The 15,617-nt window shown below is 42.5% G+C and overlaps 1 protein-coding gene across 3 annotated transcripts in view; it reads right to left on the bottom strand.

The window, feature by feature from the left end:
• xpo4 (exportin 4) overlaps positions 1–15,617 on the bottom strand; it is a 62,344-nt gene that overhangs the window by 30,802 nt on the left and 15,925 nt on the right. For 2 of the 3 annotated variants that reach the window (XM_054787224.1, XM_054787222.1), the window contains exon 7: positions 8,488–8,601. The exons of the other annotated variant lie outside the window; for it this stretch is intronic. In XM_054787224.1, the coding sequence (XP_054643199.1) occupies positions 8,488–8,601 (114 nt within the window). The remainder of the gene's footprint in view (positions 1–8,487; positions 8,602–15,617) is intronic. 3 annotated transcript variants of the gene reach the window in all.

Genomic DNA, 15,617 nt, shown 5'->3' with positions numbered 1-15,617 from the left:
TCGCTGCCAGACAAGTACTTTATACGGACAAATGCCGGATGCAGCAGTTGTACGACAGAGGCCACACATTCAAATGTACACCTCCATAATCTTCTGTTGGTTACATTAAATATTAGTAACAAGCATAATAAACGCACTGTTACATGAATAGCTCTATTACAGTCTTGTTAAATTATTTTACCGTACAGGCAGGGAAATGTTTTTTTCCCCATCTAAAATGAAAGTTCACAAATGTAGCATGCTCAGCAACAAGGTGATCCTGGCTCACCCTCCTCGTCAGGTCAGGTGAGTCGCAGCAAGATGGCTTTCAGCAAACAGCGTGACCTCGCACACACACACACAGTCACTTCATTTGAGGGCACGGGCGGCCTCGTCAAACTCAGAAGGGGAACATCTCGATGAGATCTGGTCTCATCGTGCCGCGTCGTTGGATTGAAGGTACCAAGCGGTCCCACTTGCGCAAGCGGCATGGTGGGTTTTTGCTCAGAGAGGTGGCAGCATTGAGAGTAGAGCGGGTCATCGCAGCCTCAGCAACATGTGTTTCCACCCATGCGACAGTGCACACATCTGGAGCTCCACTGCTTCACTCTTTGCTGCTTGCTCCCATCCTCCTCCTCTTCGCCTCTCCAAACGAGTTGCTTGAAAATCCACGACTTCTTCTCTGCAAACTCCGCCATGACCAAAATCAAACTTCCTCACTTCACGTCTGCTGTGTTCGCCTTACAGGCTGCGAAGATGCTAACACAACATGGTGGCTGGAGCGCTGCACTACTACTGCTGCCGCCAGCTTCCACAGCGTGAAGTCATCGCCTGGAAGAGGCTGGCAAGAGGAGGGGGGAGGAAGGACTGTGGGGGAGTGAGCCCGAGGGAGGGAGGGAAGGAGGGAGGGCGCAAAAGATTGAAGAGCTCAAAGAAAGCAGCTGCACTAGCCAATGATCTGTGCCATGCCAGTAATGTTAGTCAGCTTGACTATAGTTGGAGGTGTGTGTGTGTGTGTGTGTGTGTGTGTGTGTGTGTGTGTGTGATACCAGCAGAAGGAGCTTAACAAGTCATCATAATTGGATTAACACACGCAAATTAATCAAGAGATGCCATATCTCCGGATGGCCTGACTTGATGCTGTTTGTGCCATCGTCATGGTAGCAAAATCAGTGCTAATGCTGCGTTGGAGAGGCATAGCAGGCTAACAGAGTTGAACATAAACAACAGAACGGACAAACCAATTTTTTTTTTTACATTTTAAATGATAATTTTTTCGTGTCTGCCATGAGGGAACTAATCACAGTAGTACAGCACTGTTTGCTTGCGTAGGATGCTTTCATTTATTGATGTGTTACATCTTAGCTAGCTGATGTGCTTGCTGACATATTTAACCTGTCGCTTGCGCAAGCATCTGTACCAACCTGCTTTAAGTCCACCACCCAAGAAGAGCAACGTGACCTGCTTGAATGACTATCGCCCTATAGCACTCACTCCTATTGTCATGAAGTGCTTTGAAAGAATAGTCATGACCCACATCAAAAAGAGCATCCCGGCCACTGTGGACCCTCTACAGTTTGCATACCGCCAGAACCGGTCCACAAATGATTCAGTGCCATCACACACTGCCATCCACACAGCCCTTTCTCACCTACAGGGCCAGGACACATATGTCAGAATGCTATTTATAGACTATAGCTCTGCTTTTAATACAGTCAGCCCCCACAAACTCACTAATAAGCTCCTCACACTTGGCCTGTCACCCTCCCTCTGTAACTGGGTGTTTAACTTTCTAACAGGCCGGCCCCAGTCAGTCAGAGTCCACAATCGCACATCCAGCTCAAGAATTGTGAGCACTGGGACCCCACAGGGGTGTGTGCTGAGTCTGCTCCTCTACATGCTCTTCACCTACAATTGCGTGGCCTCCCAGAACAACACCAGCATCATTAAATTTGCAGATGACACTACAGTCAACGGCCTGATCACTGGTGGTGTTGAAACATCATACAGAAGAGAGGTGGCGGACCTCATAGCTTGGTGTCGTGATAACAATCTCCTTCTCAATACAGATAAGACTAAAGAGATGATCATCGACCCAAGAACAAGGGAAAAGGAGCTGCATAGACCCCTGTTTATTGATGAGACTGAGGTGGAGAGGGTGAAAACCTTCAAGTTCCTTGGCACACACATCAGCGAGGACCTCACCTGGTCTCACAACACCCAACAAATTATGAAGAAGTCGCAAAAGAGACTGTACTTCCTGAGAAGACTGAGGAAATTTGGCATGCCCACCACAATCCTGAGTTGCTTCTACAGATGCACTATCGAAAGTGTCCTTACCGCCTCCATCACTGTTTGGTACGGTAACTGTACAACACGTGATAGGAAGGCACTCCAGCGGGTGATCAAGACCTCACAGAACATTGTTGGGGCAGCCCTCCCCTCACTGCAAGACATTTATAAAACTAGAGTCCTACGAAGAACACACAACCTCATCAAGGACAGCACACATCCACAACACTCATTATTCACACTCCTACCGTCAGGCAGACGCTACAGGAGTTTGAAGTCCAGGACCACAAGGCTGGCAAACAGCTTTTACCCACAGGCCATCAGGCTTCTCAACGAAGCACTCACACACGCCGCACGCAACACACGCACACACTCATAGCACTTTATTTATTTATTTATTTGTATTAATGTCTCTTCATGAGATAACGGCTAGGGGTGCCACGATACATTCAGCTCATGAGACGAGATGATGCACGATTTCGGCTTCACGAGACGAGACAATATTTTAACATTATTCTTAAGAAAACTACTACTATAGGACTGGACAAAATAATGCAGGTACATTTCAAAATTATATCACATGTTTTGATAGAATCTGATGCAGCGATGGTGTTTTGATCTCACAAATCTTAAGTAACTTTGATCCAATGTAGAATTTCTACAGCCTCTGCTTGGACATTAAAGGAAAAAGTGAACATTTTGGGGAATTTTGCCATCATCCACAATCCTTACGTGAGACATTAACACACGTCTTCGTCTTTTCTGTACGTTCTAAAGATACAAAAACAGATGCACGTAATGGCATACAACTATTCCACCTACAAAGCCTGCTATTAAAACACCTACGAAAATGTTTTATCATTTTATATACATGCTGTAACCATGTAGCAACAGGCACGTTCATGATAACATGTAATACCTACAGTATTTTGGCGGATTTTGGTCGTTTAAAGCATTACCGGAACTTCCTTCCTGGGTGCACTGATTTCACTTAGCAACATAGAAAGGAAAGCTACACCTAGCGTTGACTTTTCCAAACTCAAACACAAAAACACAGCAGCAGTGGCCACAGCTCCAATATGTGGCGTTACCTTTCCGTCGTGGCCTGTTCAAAAGGCTTTATGGCAGAATAGTTGTGTCCCATTGTGTGCATTCCTAGCTGTCTCTTTATCTGTTTTATATGTTCACAACGCACAGAAAAGAGAAAGACATGTGTTCAAGTCTCACTTCAGGATTGTGGATGATGGGCAAAATTCCCCCAAAAAAGTGACGTTTAACGCCGCGGAACCTGCTGAACTCCGCTGAAAAAAAGCAGCCACATGTTGCGAGCTAACGACTGGCGCTGGAACGTTGGGAAGTGCAGGTTGGATGCAAAGTTTACAGTGTGCGCACTTAATGTGCCGTTCCAGTCCTGCCTCGCCCACTGCAACATTCTATATTTCGTGTATTAATCTGGCAAGGTCTCGTGACACGAGAACCCTAACGGAGACAGCATCTCTCCAAAGTCAATGTCAATCGATTTTATCAGCCGTGTGAAATCTCCCACTTTTCCGAAATGCATCACAATTCTGGCTTGTTGTTGCAATGCAAATCAGGAAGGTGTTGCATGTTTTGAGGGGGAAAAAAACAACAAAAAACCATGGATATTTGTCACTGTAGCGGCAGACAAGGGGTGGGTGACAATGGAGATGCGACAAGAGTAACAAAAGGGAGGCGGGCAGCCCAAGAGAAGAGAGTGGCGGATGAAAAAGAGGATGAGAGATGCTATTTATAGAAGGAGACAAAGCCTGGTCGGTGTGTGTTCTCTCACTGAGGCTCGTCTTTCTGTTGTCTCAGATCAACACTTTGCCTCCAGCTTATTGTCTTTCATTCACAGAAACAGACGTGTAGTTGACTTTGTGGACAACCTTGGAGGATGCGATGGCACGTAAGAGGAATCTGAGCGGCGGTCACATTTTCTGACGATAACTGATTACATTGCATTACATTCACATCACTGATGTTGTGTTGTCCAACATGTTACTGACCCATGTGATGACGTCACATTGTAAATTGCATAACCGACTTGACAAATGCGCATGTCAAGCTGTGGGAGACAAAAAGTGAGCAAAAAAACATGTGAATGAAATGAAAATGAACGCTTTTTAACATTAACTGAGCCCTCTAGACATAAAATAACACCCCTATAGTCACCTTTACACTCCTATCACCTACTATTGTAGACATTATAAAACAAATGAAGACATAAATAAGAAATAATATAAACTCACACGTTAGCATTGGAAAAAGCACATTACAGTCGTCCATTGTTTATCACAGTTAATTGGTTCCAGGCCTGACGGTGATAAGTGAGTGTCCGCAAAGTAGGATTCAATATTAATGAACAAAATATTTTTGTAGTTAGAGCATAGAAAACCTGTTTATGACTTTCTAAATATCTTTTTTTTAATTTATTATCCAAGGTCGGGTCACGGGGGGCAGCAGCCTGGGCAGGGAAGTCCAGACTTCCCTCTCCCCGGCCACTTCGTCCAGCTCCTCCCGGCGGATCCCGAGGCGTTCCCAGGCCAGTTGAGAGACATAGTCTTTCCAACGTGTCCTGGGTCTTCCCCGAGGCCTCCTACATGATTTTTTTTTTTTCATTACCTTTGCCAAGCGCAGCACGGAGGCTATGTTTTTGGCGCCGTTTATCCGTTGTTTGTGTTCAAAATAACTTGAAAACTTCTGAATGGACTTTTGTCGGGAATGGGATATGGAAGTACTGATTAAATTTTGGTGGTGATCCGGATCACCGTCTGGAAATCATTGGCATTTGTGGCGAGCTTCCACAAATAAATGAATATGGAGTGTGAAAAATACTCAAGTTCAAATTTTGTTGGTTTTCATCTGCTGTCACATGTCGACAAGCTAGTGGTTCCTGCTTTCTTTGCTTAAGCAAAGTAGCTTGTTATTGATTTCGACAACAAGCCATTTCACAGTGGCCTTCAGACATGAACAATCTGTGAAAAAGATTTTATAATGGGAAAAACATTGCTTTCGTCCGGAGTTCTGCCATGGGACAGATAGAATATAACTATGAATTGATAATTGATTGCTCATTTTCCACATTTCTTTCAAAGCCCATCCCTAGTCTGCACACAAAGAGACAAAGCAAACAAAAACAACCAAAAACAACAGACACAAACAATGCCGCCGGGTGTCGCTGTTTGTGAACACTTCTGGATGAGTTGCACGTCTTACAGTAAGCCAACAGCATTTCTCCTCAAAATGTATTCTGAGAAATTAAACAACATCCTCTTGTGCGGGGCCCCCGTACAACCCACGCCCTGCAAATCTACAATCATGGGGGAAGAGTGATGTTCTGTTAGCGGTGTCACAATATCACAGCGGAAAAGCATCAACAGTGAGTAGAGCAGTGCCAGGCTGCCTTGATACCATGCTGTGGAAAGGGGCATTTGTGAGACGAGTGCGTCAGTGTGGATGTTACCATGGTGTGTGTGTGTGTGTGTGTGTGTGTCTGTTTAGGACGCCACCTCCAAAACACACACAGCAGGCAGCAGGTGACACAGCAGAGGAGCCCATCAAATTAAAGAAACAAACGACATGGAGACGCTGCATAAGCCAACGTTGACATAGTCCCACAGGGGCAAATATGGTCCCCATTCCCCATCCACACTGACCCACCCAACACACACACAGACAGCTGTGGGTGCCGCAAGCGTCTACAACAACAAACAGTTGAGCTACTAGAAATACCACAGTGGGAGATGGGGCCGACGACCTGAAAGGCGAAACCAACACAAAACACATTGTGGAGATTCCAGCAGCAACATGAACCTGCCGGAATTTTTTTTATTTTTTATTCAATTGGTAGAACGCACTGAAGTGTCCAGCTGACCTCTGATGCGTTGCGCTAACTGCAGCTAATGCTTCCTTTTTACTGAGGATGCATAAAACATGGGTGGGGAACATATAGCTTGTGACAGCCTTCGATCCAAAAACATCAATGATCATGATTTTTAATAATAAAAAAAACATTTCTAATCATTGCACCATACTGTTTCATAAATTTAGGATCATCCTTGGAGGACTTCATGAGGACTGAAAAGGCCCCTGATAGAAAAACGCTCCCCCATCTCCCAGCAACTAAACTTGGAACAAGGAACTTGCTACAAACAGCAGGCATATGCAAAGCCTTCCGAGCAGAACTGAACAAATCCTGGCACAGTCAAGGCCAAGTCATGAAACCTAAGTGTTTTCTGTCATGACAATGTTTCTCCTATTATTTCCTGATTACTAAAAACATTTAAGCATAATTTCGTAAAAGGTGAACACTGAGGGAAGCATCCCGCAACGGACCACCAGAGGCTTCTCGTATGGATGCTGTGACCTTTTCATCCGGCGCGGGTGCCTCTTTAAATCCACCTGACAAAAATACACCTTTGCTTCAGCGAGCGGGCACTCCTCCGGGCAGTAACACAACCCTGCTGCGCGGTCGGCCGTAAATCCACGAAACCAACCGAAACCAACGACAAATCACACAAGGCAAAGACACGAGTTCACAGCCATCATCAGAGAAACTGAAGAGCCAAGTAGGAAAACATCTGAGTGGAAGACACAGTCTCATAGCCTCATGACTGAACATGGGTCGGGAACACACAGTGGTGTCAAAAAGTGTTTGCCCCCTTCCTGATTTCTTTTTTTTTTTTTTTTTGCATGTTTGTCACACTTAAATGTTTCAGATCAGACTAATTTAGATATTAGTCAATTGGCAACACAACTGAACGCAAAATGCAGTTTTTAAATGAAAGTTGCTATTATTAAGGGGGAAAGAAAATCCAAACTTACATGCCCTGTGTGAAAAAGCGATAAATGGCTGTGATAAATGGAAGCATGAATTCTGCTGAAGGAGAATGTCGTTGAACTTGAACTTTTTTGAAGGTGTGTGTCCCATTACATCTGGCGTAAAAGTAACACCGCATTTCAGAAAAAGAACATCATACAGTATCAACAGTAAAATATGGTGGTGGTAGTGTGATGGCCTGGGGCTGTTTTGCTGCTTCAGGACCTGGAAGACTTGCTGTGATAAATGGAAGCATGAATTCTGCTGAAGGAGAATGTCCGGCCATCTGTTGGTGACCTCAAGCTGAAAGCAACTTGGGTTCTGCAGCAGGACAATGATCCAAAACACACCAGCAAGTCCATCTCTGAATGGCTGAAGACTTTGGAGTGGCCTAGTCCAAGTCCTGACCTGAATCCTATTGAGGTGCTGTGGCATGACCTTAAAAAGGCGCTTCATGCTGGAAAAGCCTCCAATGTGGCTGAATGACAACAATTCTGCAAAATTCCTCCCCAGCGCTGTAAGAGAATCATTGCAAGTTATCACAAACGCTTGATTGCAGTTGTTGCTGCTAAGGGGGGCCCAACCACTTATTAGCTTTAGGGGGCAATCACTTTTTCACACAGGGACATGTACTGTAGCTTTGGGGTTTTTTTCTCCCTTAATAATAAAAAGTTTCATTTAAAAATGGTATTTTGTACTGTAGCTTTGGGGTTTTTTTCTCCCTTAATAATAAAAAGTTTCATTTAAAAATGGTATTTTGTGTTCAGTTGTGTTATCATTGCCTAATATTTACATTTGTTTGATGATCTGAAACATGTGACAAACATGCAAAAAAAAAATCAGGAAAGGGGCAAACACTTTTTCACAGCACTGTATGTTCTCGAACAATGCAGAACATAATTACATAATTATTAAATAAAATATTTCACCAAAGTTGATGAATGATGTCAGGGACCCTTTGAGCAGGAACACCATTTTCTTGGTTTTAGGAGTCATGACTGTTGTGGTTCTGAACATCAATATTGATGACATGGCAATAGATTGTGTATGTTTTTGTCCCAGGGACGCAGGCATTTTGAAGCTGCAGCTTGGGGAAGCTCTTTCCACTTTCCATGACAGCCCGTTTAGGTAGAGTGTCAAGTGTCAACATCCAATGACAATGCTGAATGTTGCATTGTCACTATGTTGTTGTTACTGGCAATGGTAACTGAAAAAAAGTAAGAGATAACATACTACAGTAGTACTACAGTGTCCTGATGTGTTTAACGTTCCAAGGTTTGGACACACCTTCTCATCAAATGGTGATGAAAAAGTGCGTCCAGACTTTTGACAGCCAATAAAGATGGTTGTGATTCAGACGAGACAGATGTACTCACAGTGAAGAAGAGGTCCATCACTCTGGTGTCCAGCAGCGCTTCCCTCCACGACTCTGTGGGCTTCAGCATGACATTCTGCGCAGCCTCAAACATGGCGATGTAGTGGCGCCCCAGTGACCCACCGCCGGTTAAGGTAAACGACAGCATGAGGATGCCTGCCTCTCGGTGGAACGCTTCAACTTCCTGCTCCTCCGTCTTGCCTTCACAGCCTCTCTTTCCCTCATCAGTTGTTTCACGCTCACCTGACTCCGCCTCCCTTCCTCAGCCTTCTTGTCCTCTCTTTCACCTCTGTGCCTCCTCCAGAGCACACCGCAGACGATCGCAGCGCAAATGTGCTCGCCTCAGACAAGGCTCAGCCTCCAGACTCCTTCAGGGCCAGGACACGCCCCCCTCTTACTCCTCAGCCAATAAGCCAGCACTCAAGTCTCTGCTTCTCTTTGCTCCTTGTCCACATATGAGACACCTTGTCCTCATCATGTCTTTCAATCAAGTTTACTGTCCTGTTAGGAGTTTGTTGCCACAAACCCAACCCAGTCCTGCAGTCTAGAGGCTTTCTAACAACAAAAACCTGAACAAATCCACACTATGAAGTGATTATTTAGAAGTAATTATTTACCATTTATTCCAACAAATATCACCTTGGTTTCTAATTTTAGCCCAAAATCAGAAGTAAGTTCCTGTATAAGTGAGTTTGTTATTTATAGTGAGTTACAGGAAAAGCTGGATGCACAGATGTTTGTCATAGTTGCTACACATAAAAATAAAACCTCCTGTCAATCAAAAATACTTTTCTCAGTTCTGCTTCCAGCCCATTTTGTCATCAAATGGCCATCACCAGATTCCGCCTGCATCGTTTTACAAACTACTCTGCCGTGGAATGCTCCATCAAAGCCAAACGGCGGCAGAGGGCGGCGAGGTCGCACATTCCGGCGTCGGGAGGCCTACGCTCGCTCCTGGCGTCGCCCACGCCCACGCCGCAATACACTTTGGGCCCAAAAGTTGGCACCTGTCAAAGGGTCTGCTTAAATTGAGCAGGAGCACGCCTCCTCGCTTCGGTGGCCGAGTTAAAAATAGCGGCGGCATGGGCAGAAGTCCTCAAAGTGAACTTTGGTGGGGAGAGGAGGAATGAGGAAGATGGAGAGTGCTCCACGAGAGCTTCTTCACCAGCCTGAGGACAAGCTGAGAGGACACAAGAACAGGCAGACAAGGGGCTGCCCCCACCCAACCCTCAGGAGGGACCAACGTGGCGACAGAGGTCCTCCAAAAAGGTCTCACGTTGAGGGAAGCTCTCAGGAGAGCTTGGGAATGATAAGTACACCATGCAGATGGACTGACATGTTAACTGACTTGGACTAAAGATGCTAACAACCCGACTGGTTCTTAGAACATCTCTTATAGCAGAAAGTAGAATACTCTAAAGCTTGGTTATATTCTTATGATCACAATTAAAAAAAAATGATTATACTAAAAAAAAATGATTATACTACTATGTAAAATAATAATGCCTGTCTGGAGCTAATTATGAACTATGAAAAAACTCACGACAAGCTCGTCAACCCGTTGCAGGAGGTCATTACCCAAGATAACAGTCTGACTCATGGTGTCATTTTACAAACATGAAACTCATCACACAGCAACTTAACACTTCAAAAGGTACACCTCAGAAATAAACAATACGCGTTTAAAATGGAAAAAAACATTTTTCAGTTTTCCCATAATGCATTTTGTTTGAGCAAAGTATTTCATTGGGGGACAAGCAGCATACAAAATGTTAGATGGCGCTGCAATGCTGTCTCTGTCCACCAGAGAAGCCCAGAGGGAGGCTGACGTCATTGTAGCGCCTCAATGAATGCGTTGCTCAGACACAATGCATTGTGGGAAAACGTTTCTCACATGAAACTCATATTGGTACATTTGTATATTTGTCAGGTATACCTTTTGAGTGTTAAGTTGCTATGTGATGAGTTTAGTGTTCGTTGCAAGATGACACCGTGAGTCATATTTAATGACCTCCTGCGATTTCCAGTGGGTTGACAGGCTTGTTGTGAGTGTACAGATAGTTCGTGATTGGCTCCTGCCAAAGAAAGAGCTACTGTTTCCTAACTGACTCTCGAGCGGCGCGGTGTTCAAACAATTTGTAGTAGTTCTGAATTAAAAGAGATGACACAAGATTAGAATTTAGCCATATAAATAATTAGTTTAAATTAAAGAAAAAAGTAGCTGCTTATACACCAATATAATTGTACAAAAATTACAACTTTCTCATAATACTGCAACTTTTTTTTTAATTATGCCTTTTTTCTTTCATATACCAACACTATGCTACTAAAATGACATTGCTTTTCCTTACAGAATCACAAATTTTAATAGTTTAAATCGTTTAATAGTTTGAAAGAGTTTAGATTACTAATGCAACAATGGTCTAATCCCATTTTACCTTCCCTAAAAGTATGAAACTATTAAAGCCCCTATAATATCACAAGTCCTAAATTTGCGACATGTTTTTCTTCTTAGAATACAACTTTTTTCCTCGGAACATTTTGACTGTATTCTTGCAGATTTACAGCTATTTTTTTTCATGACTGCTGTTTTTTTTAAAACATTTTCCAACTTTGTTAATATTCTTATAATTGTAACTGTAATTGTTTTCTTTAACATTTCAACCTTATGCGACCTTATACCTCATAAGAATACCTGCACCACCTGAACCATGTTGTAGTCACTATGTCACTATGCATTCTTTACTTGTGTATCTTGCTTGCTGCTGTAACAAGTGAATTTCCCTGCTGTGGGATTAATAAAGTACTATACATACATACATACATACATTATTCTCGTGAATGAATGAAATGAAACTTTTTCTCGTTAGATTACAACTTTTTTCCTGTAATATTTTGACTATAATTTATTTTTTCGTTTTCTTGTTAGAATATGCCACGGGCCACGCTTTGGACACCCATGCTCTTAAAAGGGACTGTATGCAACGAGTTCCTCCAGCTGCCTGCACGGTGCCAACATACAAATAGCATTATATCCCGCCTAGGATGTAAGTTATGTATGTTTCTTGTCCGCAAATAAAAGCAATTTGACAAAGTTTGGCTACTAATATTACTAGCATGTGGTGGTTGCTTATGTTTTGATTTAGTAGGTGGCAGGAAAATGCTCTACGATTGCATTTAGCTTCGTGTTGGAACATTTGAAGAACCAAAACCACTTCTTCCTCCTAAACAAAAGATACAAAATGGAGCCTGTGTGTGTGTCATGTGCATGCTTGCAGGATGATGAATGTGCGTGATGGAGTGACGAGCGCATGTGGTGGCGGTCGGTGGAGGGTTTAAAAGGCATCACCTGCTACTACTTCAAGCCTCCAGCAGGCTACTAATAGATGATGTGACGCCTCATTTTTACACACACACACTCCCCTGACCGCAAGACCCATGACACACTTCCACTAGGATGCGTGTCATGGGTCTCTTCACTTGCCGCACCATCATCATCAACTTCATCATCAGTGAACCTTTGCTCAGGCATAGTTTCCCCCCGCTTAAACGCTATGACAATAAAACTGTTGTCATTCCGGCTCCTATGGGTCGGAATTCAGTTGCAGTGGTGTGTGTGACGCAAGGCTAAACTGGGCAGATGTTGGTTAAAGAGGTCTTGTTGTGGAATACCAAAAAATGTTCGGTATTACTTTGTTTCTGCGGCACAATAAGGGATCCCTACAACACTGTTACATTATATTTCAGCATTGGTGACGTGCGGTGAGGCACCAACTCCTCTGGAGTCAGGACTTATGCCCACGCCCCCTTCAGGTGCAGCAGAGTACTGTCTGCATCACCTTATGACTTGCAAGTATTGTCAACAACTCATTCAATCCCAGCCATTTTTCAAAAGACAACCCCTTCAGTAGCGGCCAGTTTAGATCTTTCAAGGCACACAGAATATTGTGTTCTATGGTTATATAAACATGGAACCTACCAAAAGAAACATTAGACTCCCGTCTTTCATCAGGAAAAAAAAGTTGTTTCTACCTTTTTCCATTCTTTAGTAATCAGCAGTAGAACATAGGTAAGTTTCAGGAAAATATCAGTTCCCGACTAAAAAAAAAGGGGAGAAAGACAGCTTTTTGTGAAAAGATACAGTACATTTTAAGCATAACTTCCACTTTGACACAAGTATTTCTTGCTTTTGTGATAGCCAAAATATCTTAACAACTATACCACAACATACACACAAAAAAGGGTTGTTTTACAACAAAATAATTTATCATGTAACACCATGAACTATTTACAATTTTCACATTAAGAACTGAACTATCTGTGTGCATGCTTAAGAATTTCCCTACAATGCGTAACCTTCTGCATGCTACACTCCGCCACGCTCTCTCACTTCCTCCTGCCTGTCATGTGTGACTCTTCCATTGAAATGACCATGCCGAGCTCTTATCAACTGCACTTCTGCCAACTTGTGGGCGTTTTTATGGCTTAAAAGTGCTCTGAAATGTTACTGCATTACTGCAGAGTTGCATCATCACCTCTTTTGGCCTCTTACGCAAAAAAAAAACAAAAACGTAAAGGACGTATAAATACGTTGTTGGGATCGGGCGTTGGGTTTATAAAGACGTATAACGACGTCTTAGGTATTGAATGAGTTAAAAACATGACACAGAATGTGGAAAGTGATGGTAAATAATAAATCTTTCTGCAAAAATTATGTTGCAATATGCTGATGTTGGTTTCTGACATGTATTTCCTTAGGGAAAATGCACAAATTCAGTCATTTTTCTGACTTCAGAAAATGTTAAAAATCATTGGAATTATGCAGAAACTGTTTGTTTTGATTGTTTTTGTTTTTTGCAATCGCATATACAGTGGGGCCTCGGTTAACGTCTGCCCCGGTTAGCACGTTTTTTCGGTTAACATCCAAAATCTTTGCTAAAATTTTGCCTTGGTTTGCGTTTGCCCGCTTGTTTAGCGTCCGGTTTGTTTACGCCACCACCTTGGATCACGCCCACAATACGATATCTCGTGATACTTGCACATGATCGCACAATGCATAGTGGGCCCTGGGCACCATTTTAGTGCAACGGCGTTTGTTTATATCAGAGTTTTCTGCTGCCAGAGAAAGATACACGCTGTAATAAAATACATGGAACGAACGAAAGAGAAAGGCGATGGATCGTACCGAGATAAGGGTGCAAGACCTCTGAATTGTACGACTTAAAGAGAAGACATTCGACATTTCTGAGGCATGTAATGCATACACATCTATAATATTCATCAGTAAAACTGTGAAACTAAGAGGAAATGTGAATGTTTACTTTGTCGATTTTGCTGTGCACCCCAAAATTTTCTGCTTGTGCTCCTAAAATTGGAAATTAGGGGCCAAAGTTAGCATGCAACCCTGCCCCCATTTATACAATTATAATACATATGAAGCAAGTGTGGCCCACAGCTTGTTTTTATCCTGACTCAGCTTTGCTTTTATACTGGCAGATTCAACGGATAAAATGAAATCAGAGATGAATGAAATCAACACAAAACAAAGCACAACTGGACATGTCATGTTCAAGTCAACTTGGTCGATGTGCGTCCTTCCTGCAGTATACATGTCTGCAAGGTTTGGTAAGCTTTTAAATACGCTAAAGCCCTCAAAAAGGTAATTTACTTGTCCTAATAATAAGAATAACAGTAAAAGATAAAACACATTTTAAGAGCATCATTTTCACCTTTACTACAAAGCGGAAATATTGACTTTTTTTTTTTTAAATGGATTTACCCCCTTGCCTGATTTCTTATTTTGCATGTTTGTCATACTTAAATGTTGCAGTTTTTTTAAATGTTATTGAAACAAATTTAAATATTAGTAAAAAATGCCAAGTTTTTAAACTAATTGTTTTATTATCAAGGAAGAAAAACAATCCAAAGCTACATGGTCCTGTGTGAAAAAGTGATTGGCCCATAAAGCTAGTAAGTGGTTGGGCCCCCCTTAGCAGCAACAACTGCAATCAAGCGTTTGTGATAACTTGCAATGATTCTCTTACAGCGCTGGGGAGGAATTTAGCAGAATTGTTGTCATTCAGCCACATTGGAGGCTTTTCCAGCATGAAGCGACTTTTTAAGGTCATGCCACAGCATCTCAATAGGATTCAGGTCAGGACTTGGACTAGGCCACTCCAAAGTCTTCATCCATTCAGAGGTGGACTTGCTGGTGTGTTTTGGATCATTGTCCTGCTGCAGAACCCAAGTTGCTTTCAGCTTGAGGTCACCGACAGATGGCCGGACATTCTCCTTCAGCAGAATTCATGCTTCCATTTATCACAGCAAGTCTTCCAGGTCCTGAAGGAGCAAAACAGCCCCAGACCATCATACTACCACCACCATATTTTACTGTTGCTATGTTATTTTTCTGAAAAGTGGTGTTACTTTTACGCATGACGTAATGGGACACACACCTTCCAAAAAGTTTAAGTTTTGTCTCATCAGACCACAGAGTATTTTGGAGTCCCAAAGCTTTAGAAATGGCTTTGTAACGTTTAACTGATAATCTCAATTAATTGCAGTTAAGCTATGTTTTAACTTTTTCACACAAGGCCATGTAGGTTTTGATTTTTTTCTCTTTTAGTAATAAAAAGTTTCATTTCAAAACTGCATTTTGTGTTCAGTTGTGTTGTCATTGACTAATATTTACATTTGTTTGATGATCTGAAAAGAAAAAAAAAATCAGGAAGGGTGCAAACACTTTTTCGCACCACTGTATTCTCTGCGATTATAGTCGGAGGTAGATCTTTGGGACTTGGTCTTTTTAAAAGTAGCTTGCAGGCTGAAGAAGTGTGAGCACCGTTGCTGTAGAACAAGCGTACAACATTTTAAACATTCTCTGTGTGTAAAAATTGTCCCAGAGATTCAGATTTTTTGCAGACTCGTGCAACTCTATGCATAAAACTTTAGCCACCTCTGCAATAATGCTACTCCTGAATCCAAAACAATACAACGACCACCATTAAGAAAACTGAATTTTAAAATTGTGTGTAATTTCCGCTCTTTTGTGGAACAAAAATAGTGCTAAATAGTCCACTGGGTTGTGAAAGCTTTCCATACATGATCACGTAGCCAAGGCAACCACTAGCA

This window comes from Dunckerocampus dactyliophorus, chromosome 9 (assembly GCF_027744805.1).
Source record: "Dunckerocampus dactyliophorus isolate RoL2022-P2 chromosome 9, RoL_Ddac_1.1, whole genome shotgun sequence".
In the NCBI taxonomy this organism is placed as follows: domain Eukaryota; kingdom Metazoa; phylum Chordata; class Actinopteri; order Syngnathiformes; family Syngnathidae; genus Dunckerocampus; species Dunckerocampus dactyliophorus.
This window is presented reverse-complemented; position numbering and strand designations above follow the sequence as displayed.